This window comes from Microtus pennsylvanicus, chromosome 4 (assembly GCF_037038515.1).
Source record: "Microtus pennsylvanicus isolate mMicPen1 chromosome 4, mMicPen1.hap1, whole genome shotgun sequence".
NCBI lineage: Eukaryota > Metazoa > Chordata > Mammalia > Rodentia > Cricetidae > Microtus > Microtus pennsylvanicus.
Genome location: NC_134582.1, coordinates 45,228,364 through 45,246,166, shown reverse-complemented (window position 1 = coordinate 45,246,166; position 17,803 = coordinate 45,228,364). Strand labels below are relative to the sequence as shown.

Genomic DNA, 17,803 nt, shown 5'->3' with positions numbered 1-17,803 from the left:
GTCTTGGAACTTGCTCTGTAGACCAGAATCTTGGCCTCAAACTCACAGAGATCCGCCTGCCTCTCCGTCCCGAGTGCTGGAATTAAAGGCGTGGGCCACCAGCGCCCTGCGGGTTTTACTTCTTTCATTCCAACCACACAGTTCTATTTGGAACTTCAATGTTTTTCAATTACACAGTTTCCACAGTCAAAGGCCACCTTCCCAAGGCACATAGGTCAAAATCCTTCCCTTCATTTCTACTTCATTGACTTCATTATCTTTTTCTTCTTCTTTGTAGAAAAGACAGTTGAACTCTGAGTCAGAGCTGACTACTTATAGAACTTATAAGTGATAGCTCCATTCAATTTTATTGGTCATCACATACGGCACATGTATGAATGGAAGCTTCTAAGACTGCACACCACAGAGAGGATAAACAAACAAACAAACAAACAAAAATCACCTTTTAGTTTTTTCTTCATGAGTTATAGGCACATTGCCATTTGGAAGTTAGAAGCTGGAATTTTTAATAATATTTTTATTTACAAACAAAAAAGTTAGTAAATTTTATAATAAAATGAAAAGTCTTCCAAGTCCAAAAAAAATTTGAGTCTCCTCCAAAGTCAGAAGCTAAATGAATACTTGTATAAACAATTGTTAAATGATTGGCAGTCTCTGCAGAGCTTTCTGTAATGAGACTGTACCTTTATGAAGATATATTTAAGAAGATACATTTCTCTCACACAGATTAGCTATCTTAGGGCTGTCAAATGAGGGTTGGGGAAAGAGTAGAGGAAAGAGAGAATAGAACACTTTGACCTCTATGTTGAGTGCTTTAGCCCTTACAGAGCACTTTGAAACAAAATTATCTGAAGTTGTAAAGCAGAACGCTTGGTGGCGCTGCAGGCTAAGAAACGAAAACCTGCAGCCTGCATGACTGTAAAAGCAGAGAGAGCCATTTGCCGCTGAGAAGGAGAGCTTTTTAACATTTTTGCCGATAGCTCCTTTCAGAGAGGCGGATACACCGCAACCAGCAATGTCACAAAGAAAAGAAGCTCAAAATTATTAAGCCAAGACTCCTGAGTTGCTCACAGAGCAATTCTTGTGTGATTAACTGCTGCTTCTTTTGGACCTGAGGAACGATGGGGACACCACTTTACAAGGCACTACAGGAAAGGCAAGTGACCGCCATTGTCTTTCTTTTACTATTGTGGGAGGCAGGCAGTGCGACCGTTAAGTATTCGATTCTAGAGGAAACAGACAGGGGCTCTTTGGTGGGCAACCTGGCAAAAGATTTGGGGTTGGGCTTAAGGGATCTGGTCATCAGGGGCGCCCAGATTCTTAACAAAGGGAACAGACAACTCTTGCAGCTGGAACAGAAGAGTGGAAATTTGGTTCTGAAAGAGAAATTGGATCGGGAGGAGTTATGTGGGAGCACGGACCCTTGCATCCTATATTTCCAAGTGTTACTAAAGAGTCCAGTGCAATTTATTCAAGGGGAAATACAGCTCCAAGATGTAAACGACCATGCTCCAGAATTCATGGAAGATGAAATTCTCCTTAAAATCGTGGAAAGTAGCCACCCAGGGACCAAGTTCCCACTGAAAATAGCTCAAGATTTGGACGTAGGTAGCAACACAGTTCAGAACTATACAATCGGTATCAACTCCCATTTCCACCTTCTCACCCGCAATCACAGCGATGGCAGGAAATACCCTGAGCTGGTGTTAGACAAAGCACTGGACCGGGAGGAACAGGCAGAGGTTAGATTAACACTCACGGCTCTGGACGGCGGGACACCTCCCAAGACTGGGACTACCCAGGTTCTCATCATGGTCCTGGACATTAATGACAATGCCCCCGAATTTGCCCAGGGGCTCTATGAGGTGCAGGTTCAGGAGAGCAGCCCCGTAGGCTCACTTGTTATCACCGTGTCCGCGAGAGATTTAGACGCTGGGGTCCACGGAGAGCTGTCCTATTCGCTTTTTCAATCCTCAAATCAGGTGCTTCAGGCTTTTGAAATAAATGCAGACACTGGAGAAATTAGAATAAGAAAACTATTGGACTTTGAGGAAATTCAGTCTTACCGCATGGAAATCGAGGCCTCTGATGGGGGAGGTCTTTCAGGAAAATGCACGGTAGTAATAGACGTGACGGATGTAAATGACAACGCCCCTGAACTCGCCATGTCATTACTCATCAGTGATATTCCAGAAAATTCTCCTGAAACTGTAGTCGCCATCTTTGGAATTTCAGATCCAGACTCTGGAGAGAACGGGAAAATGATTTGCTCCATCCAAGGCCAACTTCCTTTCCTCTTGAAACCTAATGGAGATAATTTCTATACTTTGGTAACGGAAGGCGCACTGGACAGAGAGAGCAGATCTGAGTACAACATCACCATCACAGTCACCGACATGGGCACACCCAGGCTCACAACCCAGCACACCATAACAGTGCAGGTGTCTGACGTCAACGACAACGCCCCTGCCTTCACACAAAGCTCCTACACCCTGTTTGTCCAGGAGAACAACAGCCCCGCCCTGCACATAGGCACCATCAGCGCCACAGACTCAGACTCAGGCTCCAATGCCCACATCACCTACTCGCTGCTGCCCACTCACGACCCACAGCTGGATCTCTCCTCGCTCATCTCCATCAATGCTGACAATGGGCAGCTGTTCGCGCTCAGGGCGCTGGACTACGAGGTCCTGCAGAGCTTCGAGTTCCTCGTGGGTGCCACAGACCAAGGCTCGCCTGCGCTCAGCAGCCAGGCACTGGTGCGCATGCAGGTGCTGGACGCCAACGACAATGCGCCCTTCGTGCTCTACCCTCTGCAGAACGCCTCTGCGCCCTTCACAGAGTTGCTACCCAGGGCGGCAGAGCCAGGATACCTGGTCACCAAGGTGGTGGCTGTGGACCGCGACTCTGGCCAGAATGCCTGGCTGTCGTTCCAGCTGCTCAAGGCCACGGAGCCAGGACTGTTCAGCGTGTGGGCTCACAATGGCGAGGTGCGCACCTCCAGGCTGCTGAGTGAGCGCGATGCACCCAAGCACAGGCTGCTGCTGCTGGTCAAGGACAATGGCGATCCTCCGCGGTCTGCCAGTGTCACTCTGCATGTGCTGCTGGTGGATGGCTTCTCTCAGCCCTACCTGCCTTTGCCAGAGGTGGCGCGCGACCCCACACAGGAGGAAGACCTGCTTACTTTGTACCTGGTCATTGCCTTGGCATCTGTGTCTTCGCTCTTTCTGTTGTCTGTGCTGCTCTTCGTGGGGGTGAGGCTGTGCAGGAGAGCCAGGGCGACCTCTCTGGGTGGCTGCTCTGTGCCTGAGGGACACTTTCCTAGACACCTGGTTGATGTCAGTGGCACGGGGACCTTGTCACAGAGCTACCAGTATGAGGTGTGTCTGACGGGAGGTGCGGGGACAAATGAGTTCAAATTTCTTAAACCAGTACTTCCCAACTTCTTGGATGAAGCGGCTTATCGGAACGATGAGGAACATTTCAACTTTAGGGATCATTTGGGGTTTAACTAGAAATCGTGCTTTGATCTTGTGGGATGAATTACTGTCTTCACTGATGCGTGTGTAATATCCCAACCCTTCACTCATTGTAAGGAGCGAATTAGCACGTTACTAATCGTCACATTTATAGCTGTTTCTAATTGTTGATAATTCCTTGCATTTTTGTTAACCAGCTTACGCTCAAGTGCACGAAATAGCTGCAAAATGTTCTTGCTTGGTGGTATTATTTTCACCACACATTTTACAATGTCACAGATGTTTTCAGGTCCCTGGTATTTAAGCCTGTCCGTTGATTTCTTGTAATCAAAGGACCCGTGTCTTAAAAGTTATGTTTATCATTAGCATGAATTTAACGCTATTGTAAATGATGGCTTTCAGCTTTAAATATAATTTTCAATTATGGGAACCTTTTCATGATCTTCTAGATCTTATGAATCTGCTGCAAGTTGTCTCAAGAGCTCTATTTTCTTTCTTTAACTGAACCGTTGATTAATCAAGACTTTGTTTCTAAATTGAGTGTTTTCTTTCAAAATTGATAAAATTTCATTAAATCATCTTTTGGCTTTCTGAAAAACTTGGTCTATCAAAAAGTGATAGATTTATTGGTACACTTGTGATTCATTTCCCATAAATGGTTTTGGTGTGTAGCTATTTTTTCTCATTTTTTTAACATGATGTGTGCTCTGTATAGTTAATACATACCCAGTAAGCACAAAGAAGGCACATTAGTATGCTTTCACCAGAAAATTGTCATTGAGTCAGCATTGTTCTAAAATAAATGTCTGGAGCTCGGGGTGCAGCCCAATGAAAGAACATGTGCTTAGCATGCACAGTGCCCTGGATCCAATGCCCAATATCAAAAAAAAAAGTCAATAAGTTCTTCATATGAATGTAAATGAGACAAGCTAACGAATGAGAACAGTTCTCTAAAAGTGAATTACGGTAAACTTATAACATCTGGTTAAAACTCTGGGGGGCTGCTGGAAAGATGACTCGTGCTTAAGAGCAAATATTCTTCTGCGGACCCCAGTTCAGTTCCCGGTACTCATATCTGGTGGTTCACCACAGACTTTAATCCCAGCAACAGTGAGATCCAGTGCCCTCTCTGGGTGCCCATGAGTAGCCACATACATACAGAGAATAATTTAAATATTTGGTGAAATTCAGTAGCTCAGCCATTTAATCTTTGACCTTTCTTTGACAAAAAGACTTCTAAATAACTGACAATTACTTTTGCCCTGCCAAGTTTCTTCAACAATTTGTCTAGGTTATAAAATTATTTCCCATATGTCTGTTCATTATTGATAGTCTTTCGCCATCTCTTAGGTTTTTGTAGTGTTGATTGCAGTGTCTCCATTTTCATCTCTGATTAGGTTTGCTTTTCTTTCACTTTTAGTCGAAGCAAATGTCGTCAGCTTTATTTCTATTTTTAAAGAACTGCTCTCAGTTGCCTTCATCTGTCCTGGGTTATTCAGCCTCTTGATTGCTTGTTTCTACCCTACTGGTTCTTCTCATCTATTAATTTTGACCTTGGTTTGTTCTTGTCCTCTTGGTCCTTTGAAGCACGGTGATGGACTGTTTATCTCGGAGCTTTATTTTCTTTAAGTGGCTGCATTGGTTGCTATAAATTTCCCTTTTAGTACTGCTTTTGCTGTATCTCATTGACTGTAGAGGGTTGGGCTCATTTTCATTTGTTTGATAGAATTTTTTTATTTTAATCTTTCGTTAATCAGTTGCTCAATAGTAGGTTGTTTAATGTTTAAGTTTTCTATTTCTTTCTTGTTAATATAGGGTCTAATGTACCCTAGGGCATGCTGGAACTTCATTGGCCATGATGGCTTTGAACTTGAGATCTCACTTCAGCCTACCAAGTGGTGGGATTACATAGTAGGGCCACTACACATAGCTTAAGTTCTCTTATCTTTGTTATGCTTGCTATGTTTTGTTTTGTTTTTATTTTTACCAGAATGAGATATTCTCCAGCTAGTTTTTAAAAAATCATCTGATTAAATTTTCAGTCTTTGGTATCATAGTGTTGCTTTAAAAAAGCTCATTCATGTTCCATGAATGTTTCTTTCTATGGTGGCTTTTAAGTTTTAAAATAAATGGTGAGATTTAATTAATATGTGGTTATTTCCTAGTGGTATATAATGTATATACCTCTGTGTATAATTATTATCACTACCAAAATTGAAATACTTTCATCACCCCAAAAATGAACTCTGTGTCAATTAAAACAGACAGACAGATACACACACACACACACACACACACACACACACACACACACACACACACCTCTCTAGTCCATGGTAAACTGCTAATCAGTTTTCTGTATCTTTGGACTTTATTCATTCTGTACATTTTATATACATGAAATCATATAATATGTAGCATTTTGTGTCTGGCTTTTCTCAGCATAACATTTTAAGGCCCATCCTGTTATAATATATATCAGTATTTTCCATTGGATGAATGTACCATACTTTTCTCATTAGACATAAGAAACTTTGAATATTATAAATAATGAAGCTATAAGCACTCATGTACAAGGGTTTTCTGCACATATGTTTTTAATTATTTTGAGACAAGCCTATGATTAGAATTACTGTGTTGCAAAGGGACTAGATCTTTGTTTTCTAAGACAGGGTTTCTCTGTGTAACCCTGGCTGTCTTGGAACTCGCTCTGTGAACAAGACTGGCCTTGAACTCACAGAGATCCACCTCCCTCTGCTTCCTGAGTGCTGCATAATGATATCTTTTGAGTTACTGAGTTATTGTCAAAGTATTTTTCAAAGAGAATGCCATTTTACATTCCTCCCAACAGTGTACAGAGAAATGAATTCCTCCATGTCCTGTTTTGTTTTTGATTGCTGTTATCCTGTGTGTGGAGAAGCACCTCACTCTGGTTTGACTTTCAGCTCCCAGATGATGACCGGAATTGAGAGGATTTCCATGTGTTTATTGGCCAATTGAGTATATTCTCCAATGGCATTCCTATGTGTTGAATTGTAGCAATACAGTTTAAACTAGAGCCTTATCAAATAATTTATGAACATTTTATGGACAATTCTCATGTTGTATGCTATCATTTTACCTTGTTGATAATGTCCTTTGAAGAAAAAACTTATTTTGGTAAACCCAATGTTTTGATTTTTATTTGGTGGTTTGTACTTTAGGTGTCATATTTTGGAAATTACTGCCTAATGAAAAATTATGATGATTATGCTATTTCCTACGAAGGGCTTTTTAATTTTGCCCTTTACACTTGAGGTCAATATTTTATAACACCGTTTTATTGTTTTAACCCTTAAATTTATATTGTTAATTTGTCTATAGTGTTCTTTCATTTTGTTACAGAAGTCAAGTATTTTATGATACTTCTGAAAGCATTAATTTTAAGTTTTAAAAGTACTTCTAATAACATTTTCATTTATGCTTAAATTATTATTTTCTTTATTTTCATATCTCTGTCTTCATGTTAGAAACTTTCCTTCACACACTTTTTGGATGACTGTTTGATCAGTTTCCTAGAAGTCAAATGCTTATTAGATATCCTGTATTTGGTTGAGACCAGTTGAGTGGTCAACCTTAACTTAGGGAGAGACTATTTATTTTAGGACCAAAAATCTGTAAGTTCTCTCATGGACCCATGTCATTTTCCAGAGAGGAATTCAAAAACAATGTCAGTGGACAGGGTGGAAGGAATTAAAAACTTGGCACCTGGCCTTTTGAACTCCTTGGTATGGGAGAAACATGATAATGTTTCTCTGCAGAATTTTCGATCTTCTCCACACTAAAGTCCAACTTCTGTCTTTGCTTTTGCTGCTACTTATCAATACCTCAGTACAGAGCTCTGACATTTTCTGACACTCAGAGTAAAATAAACATGCCTTGTTTTACAGATGGGAAGGGAAGTCTCAGATATAACCGCTCCTCATGGAGATTCTCAGCCACTTTTAGTTTTAGTTTTTCTCTGAACATTCCACTTGAATCATTATTTAACTGGAATTGATTTTTCTATTATTAATAACCTTCTTAATAAGAGAAAATAACGCAGTCTGTTAGTTACCACTTGCTTGTATTCTTTGCACCTTCCAAAATTAGATTGTTTTCTTTGACGTTTACTCTTGTTCCATCCTTTTTATCTTTACAAGTTAATTTTTTAACACTTTCTGTCCGTAAAGATTAAGGAGAGAATCAAGATAAACCTATGAACTCAAATTGAAAGGAATTCCCAGCTTTCTTCCTCATGTCTGAATCATCCATATTATCTTAACCCTTGCTTCATTTCAACAGAAGTAGACCCTTATGAACATTTATAGGTCTGAAGTCTCACATCACTGAGAAGTATGGTTTAGCTGGGTATAAAATTCTTTAGTCAACATTCTTAAGATGTACTCTGAGAACCAAATTCCTCTGAAAATAGCAACAAGTGTTTTGAACCACTGAGTCATCTCTCAAGCCCCTCCTCAAAGATATTTTTAATACAAACATTTTATTGAATATACTGGAAGAGGACAGATGGGCTAGGTTGGAAGTACAGAACCACTTGCAAGTTATGTGACCAGGGCAAGGAACATCTTTCTATGTTCAGATGATAAAAATTGTTTTTGTGTAGGTCACAGCTGTGTAATTAGTGCTATGGGAGGGAGAGCAGTCCATATTCCCTGGTGCACACTTTTAGATGTTAGTATGAGTACAGTGAATGTACCTTCCAGTTCTAATTTGAGGCTCAATATAGGGCTCTAGGCTTCATAGCACACTGTAGATCCATTACAGCCTGGTCTGGCCTGGCCTAGCTGCCATCACCATTTCCAGGAGAGTCTGGATATTTGTAGGGAGACAGAGCAGAACAAAATATGTGTTAAAGTGATGGGTAGAGGCAATTGCCACAATACCTAAGAACCTGAGTCTGACCCAAAAACCATAAGCCAACCTAGGAAGACTGACAACTGGCCGACCTCACTACTTGCCCAAAGTGAGGACAGATAAAGTCCAGCCTGGACTATTGATCAACCTTATTTCTTTGGAGGATGAGGAAGAAGAGAGAAGGGATGGAGAGGAAAGAGGAGAGAAGAGGAGATGTTAAAAGGAGTGATGATGACCAAGATTTCAAAGAAGGACAATTGGTAGATCTTGTCACCTGACAGAAGAGAGTGGAGATCAATCTGCTCTAGACAGCTTATGAATCTTAGTCTTGAGGAGGAGAGGGAGAGAGAAGAGAACAGACCTCCTCAGATTTTTTTACATCAAATTTTACATTCGTTCTTCCATGATAATTTCTCAATTCATCTATAGTTAGGTGAACTTTAGCCTTAAGTAGTTTATTTCAATAAATACTCATGAATGGCCAGGCAGTGATGGCACATGCCTTTAATCCTAGCACTCAGGAGACAGAGGCAGGCAGATCTCTGTGAGTTTGAAGCTATCCTGGTCTACAGAGTGTAGGCCCCAAAGCTACACAGAGAAACCCTATCTCAAAATACAAAAAATACTCATGAATACTGATATAACATTTATTAATTCTTTACTGTTTGTTGAATTGTTTTCTCTGTATTTGAACAATATAAATTAGGTAAATTATTGAGCCAAAATTGCTTTCCTTCACAACATTTCTCAGTTACATTGTGTATAAAAAAAGAAGTCTGGAGCTTCTGTTTTTTGACTTGTAGGTCAAATCCAACAAGAGTAGCCAGGCATGGTGGTCCATGTCTTTAATCACAGTACTCAAGAGACAGAAACAAGATTCTCTGTGAGTTTGAAGCCATGTGAACCTGAGCACAAATACCACATGCACACATAAAAAAATAATTTTTCAAAGATCATAACAAAATTTATCTTTCATACATCCTTTTATGAAAACTACAGGATGGTGTCTATAAAAGGAAAAGGTATCTCAAAGTAGGAAAAAGAGAGAGACTTTCAAGAAGAGCTAATAGCTATAACTTCAAAGTGTTCCACATAAGAGAAACAGAAGGGACATTGCCAAATTCTTTTTATGAGGCTACAGTTACCCTGATACCAAAACCACACAAAGACTCGACCAAGAAAGAGAATTACAGACCAATCTCACTCATGAACATGGATTCAAAAGTACTCAACAAACTACTCGCAAACCGAATCCAAGAACACATCAAAAAAAATCATCCACCATGATCAAGTCAGCTTTATCCCAGAGAAGCAAAGCAGGTTCAAAATACAAAAATCTATCAATGTAATCCATCATATAAATAAACTTAAAGAAAAAAACTATATGATCATTTGATCAGGTGCTGAAAAAGCACTTGACAAAATCTAACACTCCTTCATGATAAAGGTTTTGGAGAGATCAGGGATACAAGGAACAACATATCAAAATATAATAAAAGCAATATACAGCAATCTGACAGCTAACATCAAATTAAATAGAGAGAAACTCAAAGTGATTTCACTAAAATCGGGAATAAGACAAGGCTGTCCATTCTCTCCATATCTCTTCAACATAGTTCTTGAAGTTTTGACAACAGCAATAAGACAACAAAAAGAGATCAAGGGGATTCAGATTGGAAAGGAAGAAGTCAAACTTTCATTGTTTGCAGATGATATGATGGTGTACATAAGTGACCCCCCAAAACTTTTCCCGAGAACTCCTACAGCTGATAAATATCTTCAGTGATGTGGCAGGATACAAGATCAACTAAAAAAAATCAGTAGCCCTCCTATACACAAAGGATAAAGAAGCAGAGAGGGAAATTAAAGAAACACCACCTTTCACAGTAGCCATAAATAAACATAAAATATCTTGGGGTAACACTAACCAAAGAAGTGAAAGACCTGTTTGACAAGAACTTTAAGTCTTTGAAGAAAGAAATGGAAGAAGATACCAGAAAATGGAAGATCTCCCATGCTCATGGATAGAAAAGATCAACATAGTAAAAATTGCAGTCCTATCAAAAGCAATATAGATTCAATGTAATTCCCATCAAAATCCCAACACAATTCTTCACAGTCATTGAAAGAAAAATAATCAACTTCATATGAAAAAACAAAAAACCCAGTATAGCCAAAACAATCCTGTACAATAAAGGAACTTCTAGAGGCATCACGATTCCTGACATCAACCCCTATTATAGAGCCACAGTCATGAAAACAGCTTGGTGTTGGCATAAAAACAGAGATGTTGACCAATGGAATCAAATTGAAGACCCGAATATTAATCCAGACACCTGTAAACACCTGATTTTTGACAAAGAAGCTAAAATTATACAAAGAAAAAAGAAAGCATCTTCAACAAATGGTGCTGGTATAACTGGATGTCAACATGTAGAAGAATGAAAATAGATCCATATGTATCATCAAGCACAAAACTCAAGTCCAAATGGATTAAAGACCTCAATATAAATCCAACCACACTGAATCTGATAGAAGAGAAAGTGAGAAGTAGTCTTCAATGCATGGGCACAAAAGACCATTCCTAAATATAACCCCAGTAGCACAGACACTAAGAGCAACAATAAATAAATGGGACGTCCTGAAACTGAGAAGCTTCTGTAAAGCAAAGGACACAGTCAATAAGACAAAAAAAAAAAACCTACTAAATGGGAGAAGATCTTCACCAACCCCACATCAGACAAAGGTGTGATCTCAAAAATGCATAAAGAACTCAAAAAATTAGACAGTAAAATTCTAAATAACCCAATTAAAAATGGTATACTGAACTAAACAGAGAATTCTCAACAGAAGAAGTTCAAATGGCCCAAAAGATACTTAAAGAAATGTTTAACATTCTTAGCTATCAGGGAAATGCAAATCAGAACAACTCTGAGATACCATCTTACACCTGTCAGAATGGCTAAGATCAAAACCACTAATGATAGCTTATGCTGGAGAGGATGTGGAGTAAGGGGAATACCCCTCCATTGCTGGTGGGAATGCAAACTTGGACAACCACTTTGGAAATCAGTATGGCAGTTTCTCAGAAAATTGGGATTCAACCTACCTCAGGATCCAGCAATACCACTCTTAGGCATATACCCAAAAGATGCTCAATCACGCTACAAAGGCATTCATTCAACTATGTTCATAGCAGCATTATTTGTAATAGCCAGAACCTGGAAACAACCTAGATGCCCCTCAACTGAAGAATGGGTAAAGAAAATGTGGCACATTTACACATTAGAGTACTACCCAGGGGTAAAAAAAAAACCAAAACAATGACATCTTGAATTTTGCCTGCAAATGGGTGTAATTAGAAAACACAATCCTGAGTGAGGTAACCCAGACCCCAAAAGATGAATATGGCATGTACTCATAAGTAGATACTAGATATAAACAAAGGACTTTGGGCCTATAGTTCATGATCCTAGAGAAGCTAAGTAATAAGGTGAACCCAACGAAAAGCATATATAGACACACCTGAAAATTGGAAACAGACAAGATAGCTTGACAAAATTGGGAGCATGGGGGCAGGGGAAGAAGGAAAGGTAAAGGGGAAAGAGGAGGGGAGAAGGGGGTTGAGAAGAACTTGTGGAAATTGGATAGACAAAGTGGAAGAAGGTCAGAGATGAGAGCAAGGAAAGAGATATAGTGATTGAAGGAGCCATTATAGGGTTAGCAGAAACTGGCTCTAGAGGAATTCCCAGGAATCTACAAGGATGATCCAGCCACAAACCCTAAGCAATAGAGGAGAAGGGGCTTGATCTTGACTTGTCCTGTAGTCAGACTGATAGTTATCTTAAATATCACCAGAGAACCTTTGTCCAACAACAGATGGAAACAGAGGCAGAGACCCACATCAGAGCACGGGACTGAGCTCCCAAGGTCCAGTTGAAGAGTGGAAGGAATGAGAATATGAGCAAAGAGGTCAAGACCATGAAGGGTTCATCCACTGAAACAGTTTACCTGAGCTAATTAGAGCTCACCACTCCAGCTGGACTGGGAAGGAACAAGCATAGGACCAAACTAGTCCCTCTGAATATGTTGACAGTTATATGCCTGGGGTAGACTGAGGGACCACTGGCAGTGGCACCAGAATTTATCTCTACTACATGTACTGGCTTTTTGGGATCCTATTCTCTTTGGATGTATACCTTGCTCAGCCTAGATGTAGTAGGGAGGGCCTTGGACCTTCCACAAAGCAATGTGCCTTACCCTCTCTTAGGATTAGATAGGGATGGGGTGGGCGAGTGTGTGGAAGGAATAGGAGGAAGGGAGGTAATGGGAATTTGGATTGGTATTTTTTTTAAAAATCTAATAAATAAAAAGAAATTATTTTTATGATAATTCAATAATGAATAAATATAAGTATATCTTTAAAAAAGAAAAGAAAAGGAGAGAGGAAGAAGAAGAAGAAGAAGAAGAAGAAGAAGAGGAGGAGGAGGAGGAGGAGGAGGAGGAGGAGGAGGAGGAGGAGGAGGAGGAGGAGGAAAGGAGAACACACAAAACAGGGGGAAAGAGAAATGAATGTCCATGTATGATTGCAGGATGATGACAGTATATCAAGCATAGCAAACAGCAGTGAGTCTTTGTGACTCAAGGAATTGGTGTCCTGCAGAATATTCTTGGGTGAGCCCCTTGACATCATATCTTCTCAGTCACAGGAACCTATTGAAATGTGATTTCTTAAAGCCCATGAGTAAATGGGAAAACAGAAAGATACAAAAATATCATAACTTGGAAACCTAACTAGAATAAAAGAAAGAATCCGATGGATGACAACAAAGAGAAGTTCCAAGCTGTGTAAAAGATGTAGAAAGCAACTGTCCGGTTTAAAAGGGAGCTGGTATCTTGGAAGACACAGGATTCACCGTGTGTGGAATTGCACTGGGAGGCAACTGGAATCATGGGAAGACACGGATAGTGCTATTGGTAAAGAAAAGTAAAAGCCAAGGCAGTTATTAATGTCAAGAAAATAAGAACGGAATCCATAATTATTACACAGCAATGTTCCTAACACATAGTAAAAAAGGGGGGGCATGAAAGAGCTCAAATTTAATCCAATTTACGAAGGAGTCAGTTGATAATGCATGAGATTAAGATATGTTTTTTTTTAAAAAAAAAATCAGTGGCAGCGGAGGTGACTGAAAAGCCTAAAAATGACTGTATCCTGGGAGAGAAACAGAGAAGGGGAGAGAAGAGAGGGATCATTGTATTAGGTCTTTCAGTGTTTGGTTTTTAAAAATAAAGGCTACATTTTATTCTGGGATAACACTAATTTTAAAAGGCCAGAAAGCTGCAGTTCTTACACCACCGCTGGAAGATAAGCTATGAGACATTGCTGATAAAAACAGGAAAAGCTAAGTATGCTGATGGATGTGAAAACTAGAAAAAATGGCTTTTAAGAAAAGGTACTTAACAAATTATGAACAGGCATAACCCAGTACAGAATGGAGAAGATAAAGATCCAATGAAAACACTGAACTCGGGCAGTTTAAGAGGCAAATTGAAGTTAAGCACGTAGAAGGAAACAACTCACCTGTGCCTGTTCTGTTCTGTGAAAGCAGATGGAGAAGCTCTTCTATGAGCTAGGATGACAATCTACTGCCCAAACATATGAGTCAATCATTAAGGGAAAATTGGGCCAAAATATCCTAAAAGTAGGTTGACATATCAAATCTACCTGTTCATCAAAACTAATCATGGTAAAGATTAATTTATGTTAAAGACACAAGAATTCAAAAGCTAAATAGCACATGGAAAATTTAAACAAATATTGTTTTAAAACATCTTGTGAAAGAAATAGAAAACAACCTTGATTTAAAAATCTCAACTCAGTGGTGATGGAACACACATTTAATCCCAGCACTTGGGAGGCAGAGACAGGAGGATTTCTGTGAGTTCAAGGCCAGGCTGGTCTACAAAAAGAGTTCCAGGATGGTCAGAGCTGTTACTCAGAGAAACCCTTCATTGGAAAAAAAAAATGGACAAACAAAAATATCATTGTTTTTTACTCTGAGAGCAGCCATCATAAAGATGCAATATCGAAGCAATTCCACAAATGCAAAGCTGACCCTACTTGCTACAGCCAATACTAGAGCATTTGCTGGTTATTGGAGATTTTCACAATTAATACCGATACATAGCACTTAGGGCAGAAGGAGTGTGAACATCGCAGAGCAGAAAGAAGTATTAGAAAGTATAGAAGAAGAGTGAAGACCTTGAAAGTGGAAGAATTGTCCGGGTCACAAGAAACTGGAGAAAAACTCTAGTTGTTCTGTGTTATTAACACAGTTTTGCTAAGTGGTTTATGAGTAGCACAATATTTGTTGATTTCTTGGTGGAGGATTGATTCTGTTTTTATAAACTATACCATCACCATTTGAAACAGGAGGTTTTTTAGATTTTCTTAAATTTTCGTGGAGAATCAAAATTTAATGTAAAACCCTGGGGCAGAATGCCTTTAATCTGCTGTATTCTTGAAAAAGAGAATAGCACTTGTACAACGCAAGGTGGCGCTGCAGGCTAAAAAGAGGAAAGGGAAGGGGCGAAAATGCACAAAGGATAGTCTAGATTTCCAACAAAGCCTTAGGAAATGACGCGGCAGTAGCAAGCGCTGGGAGAAGGTGCCTCTCTCTTTTCATAGGAAATCTTAGTGTCCTAAGGATTCCGCTGCTGGCATTCCAGGGAGCTGCTTGAGGCAAAGTGGAAGGATTTTTGGTTTTATTTTGAAAGCCTTAGAAAGAATGGAGGTCAGATTGGAGCGACCTGGGCAGAAAAGGCAAGTACTGTTTCTCTGTGTGTTTCTGGGAGCTGCTTGGGTTGGCGCCGAACAGCTTCATTATTCTGTGGCGGAGGAAACTGAGAGGGGAACTTTCCTGGCCAATCTAGCTAAGGATTTAGGGTTGGGGCTGGAGGAACTGTCAGCTCGGGGGGCTAGAATTGTTTCAGACCAGAACACAGGCTTTTTACTGCTCAGCACGCTTACTGGAGACTTAATTCTGAATACAAAGCTGGACCGGGAGGAGCTGTGCGGCCCCACGGAGCCCTGTGTGCTGACGTTCCAGGTGCTGTTGGAAAACCCATTTCAGATTCACCGCGCTGCACTGCATGTCAGAGATATAAATGATAATTCCCCAATATTTCTAGACAAAGAAATTCCCTTGAAAATATCAGAAAGTGCAGCTCCTGGGACGAAGTTTCTGCTGGAGAGGGCGCTGGATTCCGATGTGGGGACGAACAGCCTGAGGAACTACACCATCAGTGCCAATGCCTATTTCCACATTCACGTGCACGATGGAGGGGAGGGCACTATCGTCCCTGAATTGGTACTGGATCAAACGCTGGACCGAGAAGAAACAGCAGAGTTCACCTTAACTCTCACAGCCTTAGATGGTGGATCTCCACCCAGGTCTGGGACAGCCCTGGTGCGCATCCTGGTGGTGGACATAAATGACAACTCCCCTGAATTCGTGCAGTCCCTCTACAAAGTACAGTCACTTGAAAACACTCCTGTCGGTTCCTTGGTTGTTGCCGTGTCTGCTAGGGATTTAGACACGGGAAGTTACGGACAGATAGCATACACATTTTTTTATGCCACCGAAAGAATTCTCCAAACGTTTCAAATCAACTCTACGACTGGCGATCTTTATCTTAAAGGTGAACTCAACTACGAAGCAATTCAAACTTATTCGATAACGATACAGGCCAAAGATGGCGGGGGACTTTCTGGAAAATGCACTGTGGTTGTAGAGGTAATGGATGTAAACGATAACGCACCTGAACTTCTCATGTCGTCGCTTACTAGCCCGATTGCGGAGAACTCACCAGAGACAGTCGTTGCTGTTTTCAGAATTAGAGACAAAGATTCCGGGAACAACGGGAAAACCATGTGCTCCATTCCGCATGATCTCCCGTTTGTCTTGAAGCCATCTGTGGAAAACTTCTATACTCTAGTAACAGAGACGCCTTTAGATAGAGAATCGCAAACCGAGTACAACATCACCATCACAGTCAGCGACATGGGCACACCCAGGCTCACAACCCAGCACACCATAACAGTGCAGGTCTCTGACGTCAACGACAATACTCCCGCCTTCAATCAAAACTCCTACACCCTGTTTGTCCAGGAGAACAACAGCCCCGCCCTGCACATAGGCACCATCAGCGCCACAGACTCAGACTCAGGCTCCAATGCCCACATCACCTACTCGCTGCTGCCCACCCACGACCCGCAGCTGGATCTCTCCTCTCTCATCTCCATCAATGCCAATAACGGGCAGCTGTTCGCGCTCAGGGAGCTGGACTACGAGGTCCTGAAGACCTTCGAGTTCCTCGTGGGCGCCACAGACCAAGGCTCGCCTGCGCTCAGCAGCCAGGCGCTGGTGCGCGTGCTGGTGCTGGACGCCAACGACAATGCGCCCTTCGTGCTCTACCCGCTGCAGAACGCCTCTGCGCCCTTCACAGAGTTGCTGCCCAGGGCGGCAGAGCCTGGCTACCTGGTCACCAAGGTGGTGGCTGTGGACCGCGACTCTGGCCAGAATGCCTGGCTGTCGTTCCAGCTGCTCAAAGCCACAGAGCCAGGGCTGTTCAGCGTGTGGGCTCACAATGGCGAGGTGCGCACCTCCAGGCTGTTGAGTGAGCGCGATGCACCCAAGCACAGGCTGCTGCTGGTGGTCAAGGACAATGGCGATCCTCCGCGGTCTGCCAGTGTCACTCTGCATGTGCTGCTGGTGGATGGCTTCTCTCAGCCCTTCCTGCCTCTACCGGAGGTGGCGCGCGACCCCGCCCAAGATGAGGATGCGCTCACGCTATACCTGGTTATCGCCTTGGCATCTGTGTCTTCGCTCTTCCTCTTGTCTGTGCTTCTGTTCGTGGGAGTGAGGCTGTGCAGGAGATCCAGGGCGTCCTCTCTGAGTGGCTGCTCTGCGCCTGAGGGACACTTTCCTGGTCACCTGGTGGATGTCAATGGGACAGGGACTCTGTCTCAGAGCTACCAATATGAGGTGTGTCTGACTGGAGGGTCAGGGATAACCAGCGAATTTAATTTCCTAAAGCCAATTGCCCCCAACTTCTTAACCGAAAGCACAGGGAGAGAAGTAGACTAAAAGCTAAGCCCTTTTGCCAGGGGATACAGCCCTAGTTTAAAGCATGCCCTTGCTGCCTGTAGGGGAATTATTTTATACTAACATCGTGAGGTTAGTTAAATTAGTTCAGAAAAGAACTCCTTTGCTTATTCCCAAGAACTTTCCCTCGTGCATGAAATTCATGTGATGTGAGCTATCTAAAATTTGATTTGATTCCTCTTTGTTTCTAAGCAGTTGTTGAATTGTGGCCTCTTCAATGACAAATCTTGCTAGGGGTGGTTTAAACGGTTTTTCCAT

General features: G+C 41.5%; 3 protein-coding genes across 3 annotated transcripts in view; all 3 read left to right on the top strand.

Annotated features, from left to right (window-relative positions):
* LOC142847810 (protocadherin beta-4-like) overlaps positions 1-17,803 on the top strand; it is a 147,546-nt gene that overhangs the window by 68,004 nt on the left and 61,739 nt on the right. The window lies entirely within an intron of this gene.
* On the top strand, positions 663-4,240 carry LOC142847784 (protocadherin beta-14). Its single transcript, XM_075968830.1, has one exon. It carries the CDS (start codon positions 1,122-1,124, stop codon positions 3,513-3,515), a length of 2,394 nt encoding a protein of 797 aa, XP_075824945.1. The 5' UTR covers positions 663-1,121; the 3' UTR covers positions 3,516-4,240.
* On the top strand, positions 14,480-17,530 carry LOC142847812 (protocadherin beta-7-like). Its single transcript, XM_075968908.1, has one exon. The coding sequence runs from the start codon at positions 15,167-15,169 to the stop codon at positions 17,525-17,527; it is 2,361 nt and encodes a 786-aa protein (XP_075825023.1). The 5' UTR covers positions 14,480-15,166; the 3' UTR covers positions 17,528-17,530.

Excerpts from the sequence above, each read along its gene's own strand:
- LOC142847784 (XM_075968830.1), top strand. The coding sequence starts at position 1,122 with ATGGGGACACCACTTTACAAGGCACTACAGGAAAGGCAAGTGACCGCC.
- LOC142847812 (XM_075968908.1), top strand. The coding sequence starts at position 15,167 with ATGGAGGTCAGATTGGAGCGACCTGGGCAGAAAAGGCAAGTACTGTTT.